Source organism: Pseudochaenichthys georgianus, chromosome 9 (assembly GCF_902827115.2).
Source record: "Pseudochaenichthys georgianus chromosome 9, fPseGeo1.2, whole genome shotgun sequence".
NCBI lineage: Eukaryota > Metazoa > Chordata > Actinopteri > Perciformes > Channichthyidae > Pseudochaenichthys > Pseudochaenichthys georgianus.
In genome coordinates this window covers 33,732,552-33,748,156 of record NC_047511.1, presented here as the reverse complement: position 1 = coordinate 33,748,156, position 15,605 = coordinate 33,732,552, and the positions used below count along the sequence as shown (strand labels likewise).

The following is a 15,605-nucleotide window of genomic DNA, read 5'->3' as shown; positions in this document are numbered from 1 at the left end:
AAATACTGTACTTTAATACAATTCTGAGGTACTTGTAATTTAATTTAGTATTTCCATTTATTATTTTGCTGTTTTGTAATTCTACTCTACTACAATTCAGAAGTTAGTTGTGTACTTTTACTCCACTACATTACCTAGTTCCTTTGCTGATATGGATTAATGATAAACAATATTATCAACACTGCTACTCAGCAGTAAATAAAATAAAACTTGATAAAAACATACATCAGATTATAATGAAAACATAAAATACATGATTCGGAAATTGACCAATCTGCATAGCGAGTACTTTAAGTATATTAAGATGCAAATACTTTTGTACTTTTACTTGACTAACATTTTTAAAGCAGGACTTTTACTTGTAAAAGAGTATTCTTACACTTTGTTTTTAACCCATGTAAGAGTACTACTAATACCACAGTGTTTAAGTATTTGGACTTGGGTATAGGTCCTGCATTCAAAATGTACTTTTTACCTGGCTGGAGTAAAACAAAAAACATTCTCCTTACATGGTTTGATGCAGTATTGCCAATATTGTTAAAGGTTATGCAATATCGAAATAATCTAAATGTCTGTGCAGCCTTCAGAACATATTTGTACCATTCGTTTTATGCAATAATTCTTTTGACAGCATACAACATCATCAAAAACAGTGCTTTTATTTATACAAAAAAAAAACTTGAGCACAAAACAGTATAAATAAGTTAATTAAAACACAAAAACTCTGCAGGGGTTACCTCTGTGCCTCTATTGAAGACAGGCATACAGTCAGTCAGTTTTCTTGGGTATCAAATGTGCTGAGCAGCTGCAGCGAACAGTTTTTCCACAGAGGTGGGTATGCATTTCCTTATATGCTTAAATGTCCCGTAACAAAAAAAGTGAGTGAAGTCACTCTTCTTCTTCTTCTTCTTCTTCATCATCGTCATCTTTTTCACTCTCTAATTCATCTTCAAATGCCACCTTGTTTCCTCTTGTTAGAGTGCAGTTCAGAATTGCTTTCTGGATCTCTTGTTTTTCTTCTACAAATAAAAAAAAAGGAAACCGGTCAAATAAATGTTTTATTTTTGAATTTTGAATGGCTTGAAGTTAATTGCAGTAGACTCTGATAAAGTCAAACTGCAATTGAAAATTCAACAGATGAAGCGAAGTGAAATGCTTCAATACATCTGGTAAAACAGATTCATTTTCAACACCGTTGTTAATCACGATTTTAGTAGATGATTAGTTAAAAATCACATGAACAGATAAATAAATGGAACTCTACTGACTCTCATTGCAGAGTTCAGTATGAATGACATCAGATAGAATTGCAAAAAATCCCGTACCTTCATTTTTACATTTAGGGATCATTCGATGGAGCTGCTGGGTGTTGTATCGGATCAGAAACTTCTGACATGTTCTTATTGTTCCTGGAAAACAAAACACAATTAACAAGTGTATATAATAAAAGGTATATCTAATCATTATAAAAAACGAGTGTCCATGTTTTAACTTACCTCCCACATGCAAACAGTTCAGAAAACATGGAATTTTCTGCCCACGAGTTTCGATACAGGTGATGAAAGGCAATGCAGACCAGAGGAGTCTGTAACATCTCTTGGGGAAACGCAGGAATACCATTCCAGTATGAGCATTCAGATATTTCACTAAAAATACATAAAATACAGAGAAGACTCAAAGCTCAGTCAACACAAAGCTACAATATCCTACAATGTTTTCCTCTACATCAAAGAAAAAGTGACGAAGCTGAGAACTTGTAATGCAAAAACGTACAATATGTTCATTGTGCATGATAGAATAATTGTAAAATGATTTCTTAGTTTGTGCAATTTTGTTTTGAACAGGAATCATTGCTTGAATTGTACAGCACTGAGTTGGTAACCAAACCCTATTTTCTGTAATACACACACATTGTATACAGTTGAGGTGCATGTTGGTTTAATGTTGCAGGACATCTAATGTGTTATGTTCAGTGGTATAAAGTAACTAAGTAAATTAACTTAAGCACAGTACTTAAGTAAACATTTTAAATACTCTTTCTTTACTTAAGTTTTAGAGTATTGAAATAACCTACTTTGTATTTTTACCCCACTATAATTCAGAGGTACACTTTTTCTTCTACTAAAGTTTACCTTTAGTAACTTTGCAGATTTTGATTAATAGTGTTAGGATATAAACAACACTCAAAAATACTTTAGTCACACCTGGATTAAAACTCACAAGCTATCCTGCAGTATACAAAGTCATTCAAACTAGCTGGACTTTTACCAACATTGATAAGTGATAAGTGAACACATTAATGCATCAATATTTATAATCAAAACATATCATATATTATTCTGAAATTAGCCGATCTGCATTCTTTCATTTGAGTAACATTTTGAATGCATGACTTTTACTTGTAACAGAGTATTCCTGCTCTTTGGTACTTTTACTGAAGTACAATATCTGAGTAGTCTACTTGTCCCACCTCGGGTTATGTTTTTTAAAAAGTAAAGATTTTAAAACCCTTACCAGAGAATCTGATGCTGCAGAGAGCAGCCCCATAGTCTCCGTGCATGCGGGCCACTGCTGCCCTCACTGCCGCTGCCACAGCTCGGTCATCCAGTAGCAACAGGCGGGCCCTGTCTGTCACGTTGATTTCGCACAGTAAATACCTGCAGGCAGAAGACCACCCGTCAGAAAGTGGATTGAGAGCACATAAAAAGCGTTACAATGGTAAATGAATAGCACGTTTTACCTGGACTTGACACGAACCATCCCTCTCTTCTTCCGTGGCGAACTTCCGTCAACAAAACGATCTACCACCAGCTTGCACTAGAGCGCCACGTGCTGGAGGTTAGAGGCGATGCTGGGTGTACTTGATAATAGACACTGGGCCGCACGATTTCAGATGTGTCTATTCATATACAGTCTATGGTCTATTCATCAACACACTTTCTAATGGGAATATTGGTTGTACTTTATTTATTTTAGATTAACGCAAATTTATACTTTTACTCCACTACTTTTATTAAGCAGCTTTAGTTACTTTTCAGATTTTGCATGTATGAAGAAGATACGACCTTGAGAGCCTTGAAAGGCGCCTTCATAAATAAAATGTATTATTATTATTATTATAATAAACTTTTGATATACTGCATCTCTAACATTAAACTAGTGGAATAACTGATAATATACTGTATATTATTATTAGACATACTGTTTATATGTCTATATATACTGTATGTATATATTTATTTATCACATATAGAGGACCTTTCGCTGCAGATGTAGTACTTGTTATACTTTACATATACTTTGGTGACAATACGTGTGTACTTTTATTTAAGAATGTAGAACGTTGACTTGTTATGGAGTATTTTGACATGAATGTATTGCTACTTTTATGCCAGTAATTTCACATATATGATTATGAAAAGGGCCTTTATGCACAACCAATACTTTTACTTACTTTACGTATATTTTGATGCCAATACTTTTGTACTTTTACATGAGTAAGACTTTAAATGTACTTTCACTTGTAACAGAGTACTTTTACAAGTAAGTATTAATACTTTTTCTAAAGTAAAATATCTAAATACTTCTTCCACCTCTGCTCACAATGCAACCAACCGGGTCATTTTGTTAGTAAGTGGTGGGGACAATTTCTCCAGATTTAACATCAGCATAGCAAAAGACAAAATATATCCCTCCCCTGGGTGTTGAACCTCGAACACCTGCATGAAGAACCAATGCATAGACCTCTGGACCACCAATGTGTTTTTAAAATAATGAACGGCCAATTATAAGTCTTGCTGTGATGTGATTTGGAGGGAATTTGTACCTTTATGCACATAACCAGTACACAGGTATGGAGGACAGAACATGACATGAGTACAAAATAAATACAGAAATAAACACAAGAGAAAATTAATAAATATGGAAATATTAATGGATAAATAAATAAATAAAAGTTGAGAATAAAACAGAACATACATTATATATCTTTAATGTATTCTACATGTATTTTCACTTACATTTATATATTTATTAATTTCTACATTTATATATTTCATCATTTCTGTGTGCGTGTTTCACAAAATGTTACTTACTGCCTTGTATTATGTGGATACGACAACATTTGTAACAAATGTACTTTCAATTGCTCTGAACATTTCAATAAGTGCAGGTATCTTTAAGTCTTTGAGTTTCTATCATATTTTATTTCACTTCCTCTGACCAGTCCCACTTTTATTTGGAAGCGTTGTGTCAAGTTGTACACAGTGCAAAGAGAGACACCACACCATGACTTTTCTCTCTTCAATACATATTTTTCAAGGCTTACAGCACCGGTAATTTCCGGCGTATTCATGTTCTGTATAAACTGTAAAGCCCCCTGAGACAAAAGTATAATTTGTGATATTGGGCTGAATAAATGCACTTTGATTGACTTTGATTGATTGATTTGGCGCAAGAAGTACACTTCACTCCAGAGCCATCAAGAGCCAGATATAAATGTTTATTAGCGTCAAAAATGGTGTTGCTAATAAAGGTTTTTCTACTACCTAAAACTCAGTAACAGGAGTGTAAGGGATGGGATTTCTAACAGGTCATCTCCACTATAGCAGTGAGAACACACACACACATATTAACAAGCAGCACAATACACACTAGGATAAATCAACATGAGAATTGCATTTCTGGGATTTAACCCACCACCTTCTGACTCAAAGACAACAGCTCTTCCTCTCAGCCACAGCCTAATTATGGGCTGTTGTTCAGAAATTACGAATTGTTGTTAGAATGGAGTTTTTTTTAATGGGAAAAAAACCCTGAAGTTTGGTAAAGTTTGAAAGAAACAGAGGCTTAAGTCCAGTTTTTTCCCCACACGTCCTGGGGGGTATATTGCGAAGCAGGATTTTCGCTTAGCCGGCTAAATTCAGGGAAAACTCCGGCTTTCCGGTCATCCGAAGCTGGTTCTCTTTTTAGCAGGCTAGATCTCCATGGTAATATATGCTAAGCAGCTAACCTGGTCGGGACCAGGTTAGGTTGCAGGCTAAGAGCTCAACTCAGTGAAAGCACCGCCTGCTGACCAATCAGAGCTCAGTGTGCGGAGTTTAAAGCGATCAAGTCAGATTACAGGAGAAAGGAAATACAGAAAAACTGCCGTTGCAGGAAAGACGGCCGGCAAAAATCACCGACTGTGTGAACGTGAACATGAATAGAATATCACCTCCATCTTCAGAGCAATCTGACGATTATAACATTAGCGTTAAGAAAGCTTACTTAAATATCGGCCACAACATAAGTAACCGGATCAGAGTACATTAAGTACAGTCCGCGGCATATCACTTCATAATGTATCATATATCTCCTTATCTGAGTCAGCTGAGCCGTATTTGGCCGTGCAACACTCACTGTGTCACATACTGTATGCAGAAGTATTATTTTAAGCAACACATAAGTTGACGAAACACTCGAGACAAATGTAATTGAAGTCAGATCGTGTTTTAGACGGGGCAGTGATATCATAAACCTGTTAATGTACGCATTCAAACACTTTTTCTTTTGCCAGCTGTATTCACCTTGCAGGTGCAGCTCTGAGGCTTTGATCCTGGATAAAGTGTTTAAGTCATGGATGTTTAAAGTTTAACTTCTTCATTTTTGACTAGTATTAAAGTTCACTTTTCATTCAGGAAGTATGACGCTGTGCTGTCAGTACGCTTCTCCATGTTTGTGATTGGTCGAATGCTCCAAATACTACCCCTTTCATGGGAACGCGCACCTAACTAGATAGGACACGGCTGGCTTGAGCGATCCACTTGATAACCAGCGTCGTAGTACAGTTTAGCGAGAGCGTGTATGTTTTGGATTAGGCCAACCGGCTAACTCAAACATATCCAGGTTAGGTTGAACCAGCTTCGTAGCATAGGCCCCTGGTAGCCTTGGGGGTTTCTGGAACAGATGTGAAAAATGGATGGTTACTACTGGCGATGAGTTCAAACAACAACAATAACAATATCTTTGTGTCGCCTTGTAACCCTAAGAAACGTAGAAGCCAATCCTGTCAAATTTGACTGGAATATACTGGTGCCTTTTCTTTGGCTGAAGGGGTAAATGGAGGCCTAACAACCAAAGGGTTGGTGGTTTGCCTCCCAGCATGGCAAAGTGAAGTGGGAGACGCCCCTCCCCCACACCTCCGAGGGACCTGAAAAGAAAATTGGCCAAAAAAATTATAATAATAATTCAATCATAAAAAATGTAGGGATATTTAATTCACTAAAACTAAAAGGCCCAAACAAATAAATATGAAATAATACTAATTATTATTTACTTATTATTATTTTATATTTATATTATTAAGTGATACAAATAAGAATTAATTACATTACTTTTCAGAAACATTTAAAAAACAAATTGTATATTGAATTAAAAAATGTTTTGCAAAAAAATAAATTTAAATAACAATTACAATATTGGTTTATAAATGGGGACAACGATTTCTGTTTGCTGCTTTAAGAAAGAAACATGCACAAAGGTACAGGACTTTTTATGTTTTAATTTCTTTTATGATCTTTGTGAGTTTTTATGTGTTGTGTTTATGTGTTTTATGTGTTTATGTTGTGTCCTTGCCAGCCTAAAGGGGACACCCCCTACCTCCGAGGGACAAAAAAAGAAGCGCAAATGACGCCTATGAATACAATCCATTTAAACCCATGATTTAAACCAAGAAACGGGACGTCCCGGTCTTTAAACAGTTCGCACCCTTTCGGTAACTATGACAATCTCCGTCCTTCTCATCCAATCAAAACCATACGTTTTTGTCTCTCAAACACGTTATACGCCATCTTGAAAACACACCAGCAGTTTGTTAAAACGCTTTCAAACAAAAAAAAAAAGGACAAACCACAACAACTTTTTTTTTCGCAGCGTTAGTGTCCGTTATGAATGGTTCACGAAACAAACCGGCACCGACAGTCAGTAAGAGTCAGACGGAGACAGAACCCGGCTCGGAGGCGAGGGAGAGAAAGAGCGGTGGAGGAATGCTGAAGAAGCTGAAGTCAAGGCGCAATCAGCCGGACAAGTGGCCTGTGGTCACCGAGGATGAACTGCGGGCTATGGGGAAAGATATTACCCCAGACAATGTCCTGGGTCTCCGGGCAGTCACGGAGGGTGAGTTATGAAAGCATTGTCTTCGTTAAAGCCGGTAAAATAACACTGCTGTACTGGTATCATTTTACCCTATGCTAACGGTGGCTAAGTGAAGAGTCAGACCTGTTGACTTCTTAGTTCACTCATTTCCTGAATCACATTGTTAGTTAGTTAATTTGTCACACAGGTTACTTTATGTCTAAGTTAACTATGTTTTGTGTTGTGAAGTGCATATTTCCTATTTGTTGATAACCAACAAAGTAGGAGATTTCCAAGGAATTTGGAGCCCCCCCAGATGGGATTTGTTCAGAGCCCCCTGTCCTTAAAGCTGTATTTAAGGATTTATTTAGCTAACTGGAAAATATAAACTGATCAACTACTGTCATGTGAAGTAGTCATGGCTCATGTTTAAAAATACAACAACAAATCTAATTAATTTGCACATATACTTCTTAAACAACAAATGCAGGTGTATTCACTAAAAGCTATGTTTTTTGGTCACTAGTGCAGCTTTAAGTAATGGATTCGGATGTTGTTGCCTTTTAATCACCTGGAACAGTCACTTTACACGAGTAAATGCACTATGAGTCAAACACCAGTGTTTGGTATTGGAAACCCAGGCTACCAAAGTTGCAGCAAATGCTTAACGCCTTCCATTGTTTTTAGCCTTTTCCCCGGACCAGACAACAATGGCATTACTTCCCTTCTTTCTCACAAGACTTGACTGAATAGCCGTGAGCCTGCGCAGTTGAATTATTCACCACCACTGCAAGGTGCAGGAACCAAAAAAAAGATACTCAGACCCTAGTTTTTCCTTGAGTGCTGGCTCTATTGTCAAAGTAAGGGCGAACCTTTGTGGATCAAAGCTTTGTGACTTTCCTCATGTAGGTATTAGTTAAGCTAATTAAATATCAACGAATTGCCTCTGTTTGCTAGTGTAGTTCTGAAACTATAGGTCTGATAGTCCTTTGTTAAAAAATAATCACAAAGTTCTTTAATAATAGGTTAACTTTTAAAGAGAAAAAAAGAAAATACACCCGTTTTTAGCCTTTTTAAAAATCGAGATTTCATGTTTTTCTCTGTATGATATCATATTAAAGGGGATATGTTTGTTTTTGGACTGGCAAAATAAGGCATTTAAAGACATAACCTCTGAACTCAAAAACTAAGATGGACTTTTTTTACTTTCTTTTTATATTTTAAGAGACTTAAATTATGAATCTAACAAAAAGCCTTACTAATGGTTGCTTGCTCCCTATAAGACTATTGAACTCCTCTACTGAATGTCTGTTTCTCTGAAGTACCTCTTTTATTTCATATTCCAGACTATCTGTGCAAACCTGAAGATAATATCTACAGCATTGACTTCACACGTTTCAAAATCCGAGACCTGGAAACGGGAACGGTGCTGTTTGAGATTGCCAAACCTCCTAACAGCGGTAAGTGACACATTTACATCTGCCTCTTGAAGATTCAACCATTCACAAAACTCACACAGTCTTGTTCATGGAGATTTGTTTCACTCAACATGATTCTTGTGCAGCCAAACTTCTGTATAGTTATTGATTGTCACTGGAAAGCTAGCCCTTGCTAAAAGGACCATTAGGGAGAAACATGTGTACAGACCATAGACTGTACTGTAGATGCAGACACAGTGATTGTGCTCAGTTATAGCCCAGAGGTGTTTTCCTGTCAGTAAAGCACAGTATGACCAAGCATGAGTACCACAGTCTTTCCATACAGTCTGCTTTGTATATGGATCTTACCCTATTGTCATATGCTCTTCCTGGGTCGGTTTTACCTCTTAAAAATGTCAACATATTGAAATTGCATTATTTTTTACTATTAAGTTCATTTAATAAAAATGTAGATTTTAGAAATCTTCTTGATTGATATCTTTTGACATTGCTCTTGCACATCACTGATAATAATAGTGCATCATCTGCATGACCACATATTTTCAGCCCAGTTTCTCCTAGTTTTGTTGCCTATCCTGTGATTATTTCATGTAGGACAGCTTAACATGTTTTCTGTTTTAGGTCCTCTGGACGGTGAAGAGGAGAGTGGGGATGTAGACACCAGCGCGGGGCGTTTTGTGCGATATCAGTTTACACCGGCCTTCCTGAAACTGTGCACTGTTGGTGCAACGTAAGTCAATTAAGCATAACGCTCTAAATTGTAATAGCTGCATGCATAATAATCAGACCTTAAAGTGCAAAACTGAATTGTGAATGTTGTCTTTCTTGTTTCTGTTTTCTAAACCTCAGTGTGGAGTTCACCGTGGGAGACCGGCCAATTAACAGCTTCCGTATGATTGAGAGGCATTACTTCCAGGGACGCCTCCTAAAGAACTTTGACTTTGACTTTGGCTTTTGCATTCCCAACAGCCGCAACACATGTGAACACATTTATGAGTTTCCACAGCTTCCAGATGACCTCAGTGAGTTTATTTTTCCTCAGCCAATAATGTTAATGCTGTTGCAGGCATGTAAGCGTTGCCATATTGGAAATGCATAGCTATCAAACTGGTGTCATAACCTTGAGAGTGAAATTTATAAAAAATACATACTTAAAAGACTTTTCGGCATGCCGCACGACTGGAAGACAGTTTTTTGTTACTGCCTTCATTTAAGGCCATAAGCTAAATTCATAAAATAAATAACTGGGTTCCCCCGGTAGATTCTAAGTTATCACCAATGCACATTTTCTTAAAATGAGCGACAGGAGAAGAGATGCGTAAACACAGCCGTAGGATCCATACTTTGCTCCCAGGAAATGAATTAAAATAGGACATTACAGACTCAAACCAACTACGGTACTAATTGTAAGTGTCACAAATGGTGGAATAATTAAATTATCTGTAAGGCTTTGTTGGCAGTCTGATGGTCTCACATTGTACAGTGGGCAAAATGATCTTACATATGACAATTATCACACATCTGGAACAGTGTACTGTATACATATTTATACCTTTATAGTTCATATCTTGATCTTTGTTGAAATATTCTTCTTCCTTCTCTCCCTGTCAGTTCGCCTCATGGTGGCGCACCCTTACGAGACCAGATCGGACAGTTTCTACTTTGTGGACAACAAACTCATCATGCACAACAAGGCGGACTATGCCTACAACGGCGGTCTGTAATACCTGAAGGGGAGAAATATTTGCAATATTCAGAGGGGGATTGCTTTCATCGCATTACAACCATCTAAAAGCTTTCTTTGGTGGCGGGGGGGGGCAGAAGTCATATTCTCTTTGTGAACATTCCTCCAAACGTGACAACATTCTTCACAATGGACCACATCTGCCTCCGTACAAAATCATGGATCCGTTCATCAGTACCTCATTGACCTCAGCTTCTGGGACTCCGAGGAATGTTCTGTCAAAGATGTGTTTTGTCAAATCTGACTCTTTGCTCTGTCTTTTGGTTTGTCATTCAAATATCATGTAACATTTTTGCCTTAAGTTTCTTGCCGTCTCTGCTGGAAAGGGACACTTTGAATCACAGACCTCTCATGGAAAAGCCTATAGGTTGTGTCAGTTATAACTCCATTTGCTTTAGTATATAGATGTTATCAGTTGATGTTTATTTGAACTACCTTTCGCTAGTGAGAATTGTGTTTCCCATATGGAAGAACGAGCATTAACTAGACGTTTTACAGTATTGTTAGTCAAGGATGATTATGTAGCACTAGGTGACATTGTTTGAGTTTCATTCTTGCTTAAATATCTCCTATCAGTTGTGAGCCATCTGGACTGTTTAGGTCAGATATTTAAGATAGGTGTTAATTTGACGAGGTACATTAAATTGACCAATCTCGTCTTAAGTAGAAGTTTCTTTTTGTTGAAGATAAGCATGAGCTCTTTTCATAATGTTAGGTGCAATATTTACCCTGCTAAAATCTGTTAAACTTTTCGTGGCATAATTCGCTGTCAGTTGGGAATCTAGTATTTGTTATATCAAACTCTGCACACTTGAAAACACAAAAAGGTAAATATATCAACTTATTTGAGTTATTAGACTTGCTTTACATGCCATCCATTGCTAAAACAGCTCTGAAAACAGTTTGAAACGGTTATTTAAATAAATGTATTATGTAAACAAATTACACATTGAGTTAGGTTAGTTGAAAGCTATAATATTAAGTTTAATAAAAAATAATAGCTTCAACTTAATACTATTGCTTTAAATGTACCTAATACAATTATGTGGAACCTGTTGACATAATACATTTAATTAAAATCCATTTAAAAAAAATCTGTGAGTTTAGTCTTCCCACGTTATTGTACTCCACAAAGCACACGTCTTTAATAACTTGATGTCTGTCTTCCTGGTTTATTTGGCACAATAGTATACTACAAATCCAACTCTTTTTGAGCAGAATTTGTCTAGCAGTGTGTTATACCTTTTAAACGGGTCGCTGTGTGTATCTTCTGCTGCTCTGAGCTCAGGTTCTCAATCTACTAATATAATAATATAAATAAATAAAGCACAAAGCAGGACAATACAGAGTGATGTTCCTTGGTAGTTGATCTTTTTTTTTTTTTTTTAATAAGGCAGCAGGACACACAGTATAGTTGACCTGTTTTAAGGACGATACCGGTGGTTTTGCATATTGTTGGCCATTCACTACAAATGTTGAATGTCTATTAGTTACAACTGTACAATGTAATTGAAATTGTACAACAACCGTAATCCTATTTTAGCAGTTTTAATTTGCAATTAGAGCTGCAATGTACCATTACTTGTTAATTATTTTCTAAATGTAAGAAAATATTGCTTTGATTAGCTGGTTCCATTTTTTTCCTTTTCTTTCGGTACAGTCAGTCAGGTGTTTTAGTGGCTGTCTGAAATGCAGAAAATAACACCTTGCAAATGGTCAGCATTGCTTTAATTCTATTATGCAATGTATTTAAATCATGCAAAACCACTGGAACAGTCTGGAAGTAATTTCCAAAACTCAAAAGCTCTTCTCACTGTACTTTGTAACATGACTCCATGTGCCTTATATATCCAGGTGTTCATTGTTAAGTTGTTTATTGTGTAAGGAACAAAACGGCATTAAGCTGAAGGAAAGATAATTCATCTCCGACGTCTTGCAGTACTGCCTTTTGTAAAACAGGTGTCTTACAGCCTGCGTTGAGTCATTTTGTATAATCTTATTTTATCTTTGGGATTTTAATGTTTGAAGCATCAGTGACAACTCATGATGTAGCCCATTAATAACTCAAACAAGTGTTATATCAGGCACACACTTTAAACAGCTGAAGCTTTTACTCAATGACCCAATACCACCTCAATTTATTTGACAATTGGACTCAATGGATGTATCTCAGTTGGTCTGCTGGTTAGCAGCACTGGTGTTGCTATGCCAAACAGTATCGGTCAGCGGCATGTTATTGTAAAAAATGAAAATGCCTTGAGAAGAGGTTCCAATTTGTGTTACTAGACTGTCTGGATCAATGTATGGATCATATTTGTAACCCGTTGCATAGACCCCTCCTTTTATATTGTCTCATTTTACAAGTGATAAACTCATGTTCATTCAAATTTATTGTAAATAAAAATATTAGACTGAAAAACATTGAAAAGCTGGTGTTTATTTTAAATAGATTATCAGGGAGTGTGGGAAACTTTTGTCTTTGTTTATCTAGATTAAATCAGCTGTATTGGTCCCTTCAAATCATACTGACATTCTTAAATCTTGTATCATTTGTAAAAGTTGTGAATATTAATTCATAGTCTTAAAATGAATGTCAGAAATTTAAAATGGAAAATGTATGACATTGTTTTCATTCTTTTTATGGAATGAACATTATTGCACAGCTTGTGGTTTTGTCCCTGTAAATACAATAAAGAAATTGCCTTGACTTTTTGTTTAAAAAAAGTTGGTTTGTCGAAGTTGTATGAAGAAAGTGATGTATAAAGACACAAATAGCCAGTTTCTGTCAACACAGTTCCCGTTTGACAAACAGACTACATTACCCAGAATGCTCAGCTCAAAACACCAGCGGCACGTGTTTGAGCATGGCGGCCAGAGCTAAGAAGATAGTTGGTGTTTCTGAAGACTCCAGCAGCAGTGAAGATGAAGTGTTGAGAAGATGTCAGGAGGCCGTTTGGGAAACACGAAGTGACACGAAGAAAGGTAAAGGTGTTCCTGTTATGTTAGTAGTGAGAGGCGAAGTGGACAGAGAGAAAACTCCTGTAGGAATACGACATTAGCCTGGTGAGAAACCCACCTCTGATTTAAATACAGAGGTGGTAGTAATGAAACGTTGGCTTAAGTGAGTCGAAATTTCAGAAATATATATTTTTATTGCACTTCACTACTCATTAACTTGCTTTAACTTCTTGCAGCATGCTTGTTTTAACCTTCAGCGCTAATGTAGACACAGTATTTATTAAATGCATGTTACCTGATGATGACTGCTGCTATCTGTGTTTTAGATGGGGGCAATGTGCAACAGTCAAAACGGTAAGCCTTTTATACATGTATATTTAAGTTATAAGAGCTAGTGTATTGGATTGTTTATCTCCACTTCAGCTATTAAGGTTAAATACTCCAAATGTCCCAGCTATAGCTATATTATCAACGTGCAACCAGGGCAAACAATTAGCACCATTTACCAACCAAATGCTCTTGATATATAAAAAGGACTGGGGGGTTTGCATAACTTACCAGCCCAATACACAATGATTTTCTGGTTAAATTACAAAACTTAATTTTGGACATATGCCGCTTCTCTTTAGTGAATGGTCCAATGACAGAGTTTCATACAAAATATTCAATCAATCAATAATCATAAATCAAGTAAGTTTGAATATTGTCTTGTTGTGCAACAGAATTGTTGTCGCTGACCATGATCACGATGGCAACGAGCTCCAGGTCACCCAAGGGTTTCGAACACACGTCGCCAAAAAGTTAGGAAATCTTCTCGACAGGTATGTAGTTTGACTTCTCGGCATTTTCATATCAATGTGAGGCAAAGATCCATATATTTGAAAACTTAACATATATTGTCCCCTTTCCTGCCAGTCGCTTTACAGAGATGAAAACTGAATCCTGTGCGGAGTCAGCAAAATGTGATGATGATGATGAGGGTAAATGTTCTCTTTATTTTGGTACCTACTGCTTTTCAGGGTATACTGCTATTTTTAAATGCATGCCCATCCATATGTTTTCTTTTGTTTCTTTCCTTTTCTAGGATTTCTTCTGTTTTCTACATCAGTCCCGGGACAGGCAGCTGTAGAAGCCCCAGCCCCTGTGAGGCGGCGGCCTATCTCCAGCTCAAGGTTCTTATTACATTTTAAAATGTCATTTATTTGTATAGTCCTTAAAGGTTTAGTTTCAAAGTGTCTTTGTACAAGGGACTTATCTAAAATCGTTGTGTTACCTACTGTACATTGAGGTTGGCACGCCCACGGTTTGGAGAAACGAGCGTGAGTGACTGCACAGAGGCATAGCAATGTACTGCTGAAACAACACGTATTTTAGCCTACTAATAAAAAAGCCTCACTTACAGTAGGTGATTTAAAAGTCTGGAGTCTGATATCTTTGAAGAGAGCACAGGTAGCATCTTCAGAAATGGTTGTCTGACGGCAAGGAACATTATTGTCAATATAGCATACACATAAACTGTTTTTTAGGTGAGGCCTTTAACACCAACAAACTAATAGAACAAGGTAGCATTAGACCAATAACCGCCTTTTTTTGCTTATTAAAAATACAGTTTGTTGACTCTGGTCAGTTCCTGTCTCAAATATATATTTTTTGCTTCCATGCCGGAATTTCTCCCTGCTCCCCAAACTGGGGACTTGCCAACCTCCGTCTACTGTAACAGATACACTGACTATAAACAAGCACCTTCTACAACCTGACTTAAAAACATCCTAACTATCTTTGTAACTCATATATTTCTCTGTTGGTGACAGTGACACTGACAGTGAGATGGAAATGAGGCTGCGGGAGGCGGCAGTGTCTATCAAAGATCTCTTGCCCTCTTTTTCGCTGCCCTCTACACTCTCCACGCCCTCATCTGAGCTTCCCTGCTCAGAAAATATAAAGGAAAAGAAAAACGTGGTAGAGGAAAAGGAGAACCATATTGTTAAAAAGAAGAAGAAAAAGAGGAAACGGAAACGGAAACAAGAGAAGAGTGAGCAGGTAGACTCTGCAGGTTCTCCTGTTAATGATGAGCACGGGAACTCTGGGCAGGAACACACGCAGGTCAAAGTGAAGCGGAAAAAGAAGCGACACACAGAGGAAGAAGTATGATGTGAATTTCTTTTGACTTATCCTTCACTGTTTTGGGATGTTCGTTATCCAGTCCCTCACAAGCTTGAAATATATATATCCCAAAACATTTTGAATATGTTTTAGGAAGCTGTGTGTTTAAGAACATTCATCATTTACACAACAGTAAAACTGTATCTGAACAAAAAAACATTTTTCATTAATAAATCTTTTCATACCAA

The 15,605-nt window shown here is 36.9% G+C and overlaps 3 protein-coding genes across 3 annotated transcripts; 2 read left to right on the top strand and 1 right to left on the bottom strand.

The window, feature by feature from the left end:
• Positions 1–643: 643 nt before the first annotated feature.
• pop5 (POP5 homolog, ribonuclease P/MRP subunit) lies at positions 644–2,860 on the bottom strand. The gene is made up of 5 exons (XM_034091610.1): positions 2,741–2,860; positions 2,515–2,657; positions 1,497–1,646; positions 1,326–1,409; positions 644–1,019 (listed from the first exon to the last, which is right to left on the bottom strand). The coding sequence occupies exons 1-5, from the start codon at positions 2,758–2,760 to the stop codon at positions 889–891; spliced, it is 528 nt and encodes a 175-aa protein (XP_033947501.1). The 5' UTR covers positions 2,761–2,860; the 3' UTR covers positions 644–888.
• A 3,955-nt stretch (positions 2,861–6,815) lies between these two features.
• On the top strand, positions 6,816–13,003 carry unc119b (unc-119 lipid binding chaperone B). Its single transcript, XM_034091494.1, has 5 exons — positions 6,816–7,155; positions 8,460–8,573; positions 9,174–9,282; positions 9,402–9,574; positions 10,164–13,003. The coding sequence occupies exons 1-5, from the start codon at positions 6,927–6,929 to the stop codon at positions 10,274–10,276; spliced, it is 738 nt and encodes a 245-aa protein (XP_033947385.1). The 5' UTR covers positions 6,816–6,926; the 3' UTR covers positions 10,277–13,003.
• Positions 13,004–13,112: 109 nt separating this feature from the next.
• On the top strand, positions 13,113–15,588 carry c9h12orf43 (chromosome 9 C12orf43 homolog). The gene is made up of 6 exons (XM_034091318.2): positions 13,113–13,278; positions 13,581–13,608; positions 13,977–14,075; positions 14,170–14,234; positions 14,339–14,426; positions 15,066–15,588. The coding sequence occupies exons 1-6, from the start codon at positions 13,161–13,163 to the stop codon at positions 15,403–15,405; spliced, it is 738 nt and encodes a 245-aa protein (XP_033947209.2). The 5' UTR covers positions 13,113–13,160; the 3' UTR covers positions 15,406–15,588.
• Positions 15,589–15,605: the final 17 nt, after the last annotated feature.

What these genes read in the sequence shown, in the direction of transcription:
- pop5 (XM_034091610.1), bottom strand. Translation starts at nt 2,760, where the DNA reads ATGGTTCGTGTCAAGTCCAG. An exon ending in CTGCAGCATCAGATTCTCTG is followed by an intron (nt 1,647 to 2,514) that starts GTAAGGGTTTTA and finishes ATGTATTTTTAG; the next exon opens with TGAAATATCTGAATGCTCAT. An exon ending in CCCTAAATGTAAAAATGAAG is followed by an intron (nt 1,020 to 1,325) that starts GTACGGGATTTT and finishes TTTTATTTGTAG; the next exon opens with AAGAAAAACAAGAGATCCAG.
- unc119b (XM_034091494.1), top strand. Translation starts at nt 6,927, where the DNA reads ATGAATGGTTCACGAAACAAACCGGCACCGACAGTCAGTAAGAGTCAG. An exon ending in TCTCCGGGCAGTCACGGAGG is followed by an intron (nt 7,156 to 8,459) that starts GTGAGTTATGAA and finishes TTCATATTCCAG; the next exon opens with ACTATCTGTGCAAACCTGAA. An exon ending in ACAGCTTCCAGATGACCTCA is followed by an intron (nt 9,575 to 10,163) that starts GTGAGTTTATTT and finishes TCTCCCTGTCAG; the next exon opens with TTCGCCTCATGGTGGCGCAC.
- c9h12orf43 (XM_034091318.2), top strand. Translation starts at nt 13,161, where the DNA reads ATGGCGGCCAGAGCTAAGAAGATAGTTGGTGTTTCTGAAGACTCCAGC. An exon ending in ATGTGATGATGATGATGAGG is followed by an intron (nt 14,235 to 14,338) that starts GTAAATGTTCTC and finishes TTCCTTTTCTAG; the next exon opens with GATTTCTTCTGTTTTCTACA. An exon ending in CGGCCTATCTCCAGCTCAAG is followed by an intron (nt 14,427 to 15,065) that starts GTTCTTATTACA and finishes TGTTGGTGACAG; the next exon opens with TGACACTGACAGTGAGATGG.